General features: G+C 41.3%; 1 protein-coding gene across 2 annotated transcripts in view; it reads left to right on the top strand.

The window, feature by feature from the left end:
- Window positions 1-9,679, top strand: part of LOC147113932 (sideroflexin-1) — an 87,220-nt gene that overhangs the window by 42,139 nt on the left and 35,402 nt on the right. For both annotated transcript variants that reach the window (XM_085995368.1, XM_085995369.1), the window contains exons 2-3: window positions 1,901-2,074; window positions 6,441-6,611. In XM_085995368.1, the coding sequence (XP_085851494.1) occupies window positions 1,911-2,074; window positions 6,441-6,611 (335 nt within the window). In that variant the 5' untranslated portion in view covers window positions 1,901-1,910. The remainder of the gene's footprint in view (window positions 1-1,900; window positions 2,075-6,440; window positions 6,612-9,679) is intronic.

The following is a 9,679-nucleotide window of genomic DNA, read 5'->3' as shown; positions in this document are numbered from 1 at the left end:
AACTATTTCCTCTGGTGGAGGAATCCAGAACATGAGGACATAGAAAACTTGCAGACTGGGCAGTTATGGGGCAAATGAACTTTAACATAATTAAATGTGAGGTGATACACTTTGGTAGGAAAACAAAAACATCACCTACACCTTAGAAAATAAGAAACTGAATGGGGTAGAAGATCAAAGGGATCTAGGGATACAGGTGAACAACTCATTAAAAGCAGCATCACAGGTCAGCAAATCAATTCAAAATGCTAACACAGCACTGGGATTTATTTCTAGGGGTATAAAATTCAAAAGTAGTGAAGTTATGTTAAAATTGTATAGGACCCTGGTCAGGCTGCACTTCGAGTACTGTGCAGTTCTGCTCTCCTACTATAAAAAGTGCATAGAAGTACAGGAGAAAGTGCAAAAAAGATTTACAAAGATGGTACCAGAATTGAGAGATTATAGATATTGGGTAAGATTGAACAGGTTGGGGCTTTTTACTTTAGAAAAGAGCAGACCCAGAGGAGACCTGATCGAGATCTTTTAAAATTATGAACTGGTTGGAAAGGGTAGATGTGGAGTGAATGTTTCCACTTGTGGGAGAATACAAGATAGTTACTAACAAATCCAATAGGGAAATAAGGAGAAATGTCTTTACTCAGAGTGGTTAGAATGTGGAACTCGCTACCATAGGAAGTGGTTGAGGCAACAACAGAAAGTGCTGAAAACACTCAGCAGGTCATTAAACTACACTAGTGTTTAGTGTATAAGTGATTGAGGCAAATAGTTTCAATGCTTTCAAAAGGAAACTAGACGAGTACATGAGAGACGAGGGAATAGAAAGATATGCTGAAAGGCTGGAATGGGAGGAGATCATGTGGAGTATAAGCACAGTCTAGTTCGGCCAAATGGCTTGTTGCTGTACTGTATAATCTATGTAATACTATGTAATAATCTCAAAATTGGAGCCAGTCCAATTCAGAGTGAAATCTGGAAGCATTTTTCACACAAAGGTTAGTGGAAATCTGGAAAACTCTTTCCCCACCGCCCCCCCCCCCCCCCAAAAGGCTGTGGATGCTGGGTCAATTGAAATTTTTAAGACCTGAAGTCGAAAAGATTTTTATTAGGTAAGGCACTCGAAGGATATGGAACAAAGGCAGGGAAATGGAGTTGAGATGCAGATCAGTCGTGATCTAATTGAATGATGGAACAGGCTCAAAGGACTGAAGGCCTACTCTTGTTATGTTTGTATGGTCATCCAAAGACAATAGGATTCTGATCATCTCCAAAACTTGAAGTGCCACTGAGCATCAGAAAACTGAAAATGTGATTGGCTTTCAGTCCTATTACAGGTATGAGATTATTTGTCCACAGGATCAGGTACACATCAGTAAGTAGGGCAGGTTCAATGTACCATTGTGAGATAACATTGTGATGTAGTGATGCACATTATCTTCCTGGCATTCTTACAGTTCAGTCTGTTAGAAGAGAGGTGATTTACCACCACTTCTGTGCCAAGCTACCTATTTGGTAATTCTGGTGGAACTAAAGCTACCAAATCAAAGTTTGGCTTTCTGTACTAGTGTTTTTTGCAGAATATTTACACCACTACAGATTATTATAGGAAAATCCTGGTATAATAAGGGCATTAGTTAGTCTTAATAAAAATATTTATTACCTTTATTGACTTACTACTGGATTAATGTAGTTTAAACTTACAGCCATATAAATACAGGTTAACACAATAGGGTAGCAATAATTAGGTTAAATTGTCATATATATCACCTGTCATTGTAAATAATATCCAGTGAGCATGCTATTTTATCTTTTCTGAATTAAATTGAAATGCAGTTGGTTTAAAAAAAAATTTGCATGGCCAGCTGATGCATAACTTTCATGTTTGTTGTTTGCCTTGCAGAGACTATAAAATGACTGGAGAAGTGTCATTGAACATCAATACCAAAGAGCCTCGATGGGACCAGGGTACTTTTATTGGGAGAGCAAAACACTTCTTCACTGTTACTGACCCCAGGAATATTCTTCCATCAAATGCCCAGTTGGACAATGCTAGAAAGATAATACATGATTATAGGTATAGTACAACAGAGTTTTGGTATGACATTGCAGCCTGTCTTCTATTTTTATGTATTGATATATTTCTGATGTAGTGCAATTTTATCACTCAATTTGATTCTGACTTTTTAAAATTAAACAATGGGGGAAAAGGAATGCACACGTTTGTAGGCTAACTTCTTTCTTTACAAGGATAGGAACCCTTTGAGAAAAAAGTGAGTGGTATTCTGAATAAATAAGATAGGAGCAAAAAAATACCATCAGAGAACAAGCTATATAACATGGGTTGTGAACACAGAACTAAAGATGTATAAAATTAGTAATCCTCAAGCAAGACTTGAGACCCCAACCTTACACCAGACGTGGGCAGACTCCCAGTAAAAGCTGTTATTGCCATGTCAATTAACAATATTTTATTTTTTGAAAAAAGATTGGGTGAATATCTGGTTAGGAACAAGATTGAGAGTTATCAGGATACCTCAGATGGAGATGTTAGAATGTTTGTTCCATAACAATGGAAATGTCATACCAGCAAAAGCAAACATGACAGTATAACTCCAGAGTCAAGTCAAGATCTGATTTTTAGAGCAGAGTGGTATGACTACCTTTGGACAGGCCACCTCTGTCCGATTCCTTGGGCTTGATAAATCATCAAATCAAATCAAATCAAATCAACTTTTATTGTCATTGTTAGTGCACAAGTGCAGTACAACGAAATGTAGGCTTGCGGCTCCCGAGAGTGTACATTTGGATTAAGACATTTAAACATGGGGTATAATTCCAGTGTTGTATCAAATCTGGTTTAAAGAAATGCCCAGAGCCATTCTTTGATCCTTTTGGACAGCCTGTAAGTTTATAGAGGTGATGCCCTGCCCCTTGTCTTATAATACATGTAAAATTTACCATCTGGTATCAAAGGTCTGCAAATGCATATAAGTAAGCGCATATGTGCAGAGATCTCTCCTGGTCTTGAAAGTTCGAATGGGTTCCGCCAGAACCACACAGCTCCAGATCTCATTACAGCCTTGGTCCAAACGTGGACAAAAGAGCTGAATTCCAGAGGTGACGTGACAGTGACTGTATTTGACATCAAGGTAACATTTGACCGAGGGTGGCATCAAGGAGCCCTAGTAAAATTGAAGTCAATGGAAATTGGGAGGAAAACTCTCCACTGGCTGGAGACACACCTAGCACAAAGGAAGATGGTTGTGGTTGTTGGAAGTCAATCATCTCAGTCCCAAGACATCACTGCAGGAATTCCTCAGGGCAGTGTTCTAGGCCCAACCATCTTCAGCTGCTTCATCAATGACCTTCCCTCCACCATAAGGTCAGAAGTGGGGATGTTCGCTGATGACTGCACAGTGTTCAGTTCCATTCGCAACTCTTCAGATAATGAAGCAGTTTATGCCCGCATGCAGCAAGACCTGGATGACATTCAGGCTTGGGCTGATAAGTGGCAAGTAACATTTGCACCACACAAGTGCCAGGCAATGACTATCTCCAACAAGCGAGAGTCTAACCACTGCCCCTTGACATTCAACGGTATTAACATTATCGAATCCCCCACCATCAACATCTTGGGGGGTCACCATTGACAGAAGCTTAACTGGACCAGTCACATAAATACTGTGGCCACAAGAGCAGGTCAGAGGCTGGTAATTCTGCGGCGAGTGTCTCACCTGACTCCCTAAAGTCTTTCCACCATCTACAAGGCACAAGTCAGGAGTGTGATGGAATACTCTCCACTTGCCTGGATGAGTGCAGCTCCAACAACACTCAAGAAGCTCAACACCATCCAGGACAAAGCAGCCCGCTTGATTAGCACCTCATCCACCACCTTAAACAGTCACTCCCTCCACCACCAGCGTACCGTGGCTGCAGTGTGTACCATCTGCAATATGCACTGCAGCAGCTCGACAAGGCTTCTTCAACAGCACCTCCCAAACCCGCAACCTCTACCACCTAGAAGGACAAGGGCAGCAGGCACATGGGAACGCCATCACCTGCAAGTTCCTCTCCAAGTTACACACCATCCTGACTTGGAAATATATTGCCATTCCTTCATCGTCGCTGGGTCAGAATCCTGAATCTCCCTCCCAAACAGCACGATGGGAGTACCTTCACTACACAGACTGCAGCGGTTCAAGAAGGCGGCTCACCACCACCTTCTCGGGCAATTAGGGATGGGCAATAAATGCTGGCCTTACCAGCGACGCCCACATCCAATGAATGAATAAAAAAATTGTGTTTTAAAGCCACAGCAAACAATAATTGAACAGTTGGACCAGAGCCTAAAATTTAGGGAAAAATAGATTTGTCACAAAAAATAATGGAAAAATTCAGCACAGTAGGAGGCCATTGAACCCATCGTGCCTGTGCCAACTCTTTGAAAGAGCTGTCCAATTAGTCCTACTCCCCTACTCTTTAGCCCTGCGTTTTTTTTTCCTTTTTAAGTATATGCCCAATTCCCTTTTGAAAGTTACTATTGAATCTGCTTCCACCACCTTTTCAGACAGCGTACTCCAGATCATCAAAACTCGCTGCCTAAAAAAAAATTCTCCTCATCTCCCCTCTGGTTCTTTTGCCAATTACCTTAAAAGCTTTGTCCTCTGGTTACCGAACCTCCTGCTGGTAGAAACAATTTCTCCTTATTTACTCTACCAAAATCCTTCATAATTTTGAATGCCTTATTAAATCTCCCCTTAACCTTCTCTGCTCCAAGGAGAACAACCCCAGCTTCTCTAGTCTTTCCATATAACTAAAGTCCGTCATCCCTGGTATCATGCTAGTAAATCTTCTCTATACACTCTCCATGGCACATTATAGAAATTTTAAAAATGCATTAAATTTCATACGGGTGTCTACCACAGGTAATTTGTATAAAAATAAACACAAGAAGGCTTATGAATTTGTAAGCACAAAATTCAATCTGCATGCGTTGGCTTCAGAATGTTCTGTGCCCCAGTAACATCATTAGCGTTATTTTCACTCCAACAGACCAGTGTTAATTTGAAACCCTGGTAAACTGTTGAAGTGTTGCCTTGAAAGTTGGTGACTTTGACTGTACCAAAACAAAATCCCTCTAAAATCTTGGACCCTTAAGAAAAATATCAGTAAATCTGATAACAGCAAAATATAATCCATTCTCTTGGTTTTATTGCCAATTATCTGGAAGAACTTGAATGTTTCACACTTCTGAATGGTTATACTAAAATTTAACAAATTAATTATACCAGAATATGCAAGATTCTTTTTCGAGGCTTAACAATGACAATGGGCCATAATTTGCTGTAGAAGGGCATCTAACAGTGTCTGCCGTTAGTTAGACTTTCCTTTGCAGGGTTAGGGTTTCAATTTTTTGATTGGCAAGTTGCTGAAATTGCGAGCTGATGAGGGCGCAGGGAGGGAAACAACATCTGGGACCTGAGTGAACAGGGAAAGCAACTGTGTATATCCCCGTAACCAATGAGATTTAAGTATTGTGAAATAAACAGCGAAGGACTGAGAAGGAGGTGTAAATTAGAGTGGGTGAATTCAATGTCAAATCGGGTAAAAAAGCAAAATAGAGGGAAAGAAAGATTGGATTAAGAGTAAAAGAAAAGAGACAGAAAGGAAAAGTTAAAAAATTGTATTAATTCTAAATTTGATATTTCAAATCTCCAACATCAATATCTGAAGGAATGAAATTCCACACTTGTAATAGTAAATTTTCAGTGCCAGAAAGGTTGATTGGCAGTAATGAATAGTTATCACGCCAAAAGAGTACTTGCGCTTGAAATTACAAGACATAACTTTCTGTGGCGAGTTTAGTTCATATCTACCACAAATAGCAACTTTGTGCCATTCAATGCATTTCAATGGTGAGGCAGCAGCAAGATACCATTTCCATGAAGCTAACAGCTGAGCAGTGCAACTCGGACGTCAACTTTTGGATATCCACGTTTGACCGCACATCTGCCCGTTTTTTGCAGTTGCTGTACCAATTATGCATAAATAACGGTGAGCGCGATTAGCCTCACCGTTACTTGACAGCAAATTCTGGGCCATTAAGTCAGTAAGATCCTAAATTTGTCAAAAGTAACTTTTCACATAAAGTAAAGAAAGAACTTGGATTTACATAGCACCCTCGGGGTGTCCCAATGTGCTTCACAAGTAATGAATAACATTTGAAGTAAAGTCACTGTTATATAAAATATTTAGACATCTGGATACAGAAAAGAAACTCTGGTCCATTTTACCATCTGTACCTTGTTAAGTTGTATGCTTTTAACTTTTGTCTTTCTCTTTTGTAAGAGTTTTGTTTGGGTGATACTTATCCTAGAGCTGTTTGGGTGATACTTATCCTAGAGCAGACTTATTGTATTGTTACATGTGTTATATTTTAGGCAAGGTATCGTAGCTCCTGAACTTACAGAAGACGAACTTTGGAGAGCAAAGTATGTCTATGATTCTGCATTTCACCCAGATACAGGAGAAAAGATGATTCTTATTGGTCGAATGTCAGCTCAGGTGCCAATGAACATGACAATTACTGGATGTATGATGACCTTCTATAAGTGAGTAAAGACATTTTAAATTTTCTTCTGATTTTTCACAACTGTAGAAAGTATATTGTGGCAGGAAGGTTCATTCTCATTGGCCCCGATTTCACGGTAGGTGGCATAGCTAAGGAGTACGCCGCCAACATCTGAACGAAATCCGCACTTACCTCGTGCAAACACCTCTTCGAAAAGTTCCTTTCAAACGCTGCAGAGTTGTGCACAGCGGAGTGGCCCACGGATCCCAGGGGCGAACCGGTGTGCGTATGCGAACCTGGGATCACGTGGGGCAGTGCTCTTTTCACATTTTTATTCATTCCTGGGATGTGGGCATTGCTGGCTAGGCCAGCATTTATTGCCCATTCCTAATTGCCCTTGAGAAGGTGATGGTGAGCTGCCTTCTTGAACCGCTGCAGTCTGCGTGGTGAAGGTACTCCCATAATGGTGTTAGGGAGTGAGTTCCAGGATTTTGACCCAGCGATGATGAAGGAACGGCGATATATTTCCAAGTCAGGATGGTGTGTGACTTGGAGGTGATGGTGTTCCCATGCGCCTGCTGTCCTTGTCCTTCTAGGTGGTAGAGGTCGCGGGTTTGGGAAGTGCTGCCAAAGAAGTCTTGGCGAGTTGCTGCAGTGCATCTTATAGATGGTACACTCTGCAGCCACGGTGCGCCGGTGGTGGAGGGACGGACTTTAAGGTGGTGGATGGGGTGCCAATCAAGCGAACTGCTTTGTCCTGGATGGTGTCGAGCTTCTTGAGTGTTGTTGGAGCTGCACTCATCCAGGCAACTGGAGAGTATTCCAGCACACTTCTGACTTGTGCCTTGTAGATAGTGGAAAGGCTTTGGGGAGTCAGGAGGTGAGACACTTTCTGCAGAACGCCCAGCCTCTGACCTGCTCTTGTAGCCGCAGTATTTATGTGGCTGGTCCAGTTAACTTCCTGCCTCTTAGCCAATCAGAAAACAGAGAAGATTGCTGATTTGCCCACAACTCTTCATTTTAAATAATTTAGCAGCAAGAAGTGCTATTTTATTAATAAATTACGATCATTGCAATAGTATTTAATACACATACCAAAATTATAATACACATACCTATAATTACAGTCTTATAGTCCTATCGAATTTATTTTTCCTCTGTTAGGCTCACTAACTTTTGATTTATTTAAATAATCTAAAATTTGAGAGTTTAAATGTCTGATAACAGGAGGAAATCATGAAAGTGAATTAAATCCTATCTAAGTAGAAGTTGGGAATTAAACCAAAACTACAAAAGGCTTTTGGGCAGCAAAGATGGTGACACAAAAAGGCTCTGTTCTCAAACTCGAACAAATTAAAGTTTCTTTCAAAGTTTGTATCTGCTCAGACATGACCAGTGCCTCATTGTTATGGACTGTAGCATAAACTAATACAATTTTCTCATCTCTTCGCGCCCCCCCCGCCCTTACGCTGAGCAACAGGCTCCTGCGCCTGTCAGCACCAGACGTAAACATTTTCAGGGTAATTAATGGGCAGTAGGTGGCAATTAGCCCAACTTTTCACCAGCACGTTGATTTGAATGGTTGGTGAAACGTGCAGCGAAGCGGAATCTTAACTTGACGGATCGCAAATTCAGGATTTAGCGCATGCGCAAGCGTATGGGGAAATACCGAACCTGTGGTCAATTTCAAAGGCGGTATGACAGCGTACTCTGAATTCAGGGCCATCAAACTCTGCATTTTGTCCCAGTCCAGCTGACCCAGAAACTGGAAGAAAGCAGGACTGGCAGGATTAAGGAATCAGTTTTCTAACTAAATGCTTCTTCAAAAATTTTTTTAAACCATATCCTTATTAGGAACATCAAATTCGTATTTTTTTTTAAATAAAATGTGTTAAATATTCATGCAATTGAAACTACCACCCACAACCCCAAAAGCTGGGTGCTATTTGGGGAGCAATTAGGAGCTATCATACCCTAAAATATACCAAAATTATTTTTCTTTTAAATTGTGAACTATGATAAAAAAACTTATTCCATGGCACAATGTGTAGGTTTATACTGTCAAGTTGATAATTATGGATTTATTCAACATGTTTCCAGCATAATTTTAGATTAGAATTACATTAAAGTGCCAGAGAAGAAATGGGCTTCACGTGGTCCTGGAAATTTAAAGTAAACCTGGAAGTTTCTTTCCTGGTAGATATGGAGGCTGGGACCCCTGGGCAGTACAGGTTTTTAAAAAAAAATACTAATGGAACTTCCAAGATGTTGTTCACATTAGGTTGCCGGAAATGGTTTGTGTCTTACCTGTCTCTGTCATCTTTGTGTTTCTAGTGATATCAGTTTGTCCTCTCATGATTCTCTCTGTCTTTTTATATTGTTTTCTGGATAATTCTCCACTTTTCTACTGTCTCTGTTTGTTGTCTTTTTCATTCTCCCTCTTTTGAGTTCTCAAGGGGGGAGGGGAGGCATGTGACCACAGTGCAGGGTGGCAGTGGCAAGCAACATGAAGGGGTTGGCATTCTAACTGCCTTCCCTAATGTGTGGTTCCCCAGCTGGTTTTATGATTTTTCCTTTCACCCCATCAACAACCCTTGCATGTACACAACTACTGTCCCACACTCCTTGTGCTCTCATTCCCCTTCTGTCCATTGCTTTTGTGTACTATCTCTTTACCTCTTCCCTTTTAACTTGTCCTGTCCGCTGCCCATTTGTACTTTCTGCTGCTCTTTCCCAGTGACACTCCGTTTCCCACTCTTCCTCTGTCCCTACTTTCGCTGGCTTTTTGTCTCTTTGCCCTCCTACTATTCCCCTTCCTTTCCCTTGCCCCTTTTCAGCTCTTCTCCACCATCTCCCCTCCCCTTTTTCCTACACTCCCCCTTGCCCTCCTTGCTGTCCCCTACCTGTCCCTTTTCCCGTCTCCTGTTCCCCATTTTGTCCTCTCCTTCACCCTTCCCCTTTTGCCTCTGACTGTTCTTGCTTTACAGCTCCTGTGTTCTCCCTCATATGTCCACCTTCCACCATCTCTCACCTCCCGAGCTTTCCCCATGAATCTGACACCCCCTCTCCAGCCCCCACCAACCTCATCCCAAATTTTTTCCCAGGCCA

The sequence above is a fragment of the Somniosus microcephalus genome, chromosome 8 (genome assembly GCF_052327205.1).
Source record: "Somniosus microcephalus isolate GS21.2 chromosome 8, FLI_Smic_1.0, whole genome shotgun sequence".
NCBI classification, from domain to species: Eukaryota; Metazoa; Chordata; class Chondrichthyes; order Squaliformes; family Somniosidae; genus Somniosus; species Somniosus microcephalus.
Note: the sequence above shows the minus strand (reverse complement) of the source record. Positions and strands in the feature narration are given on the sequence as shown.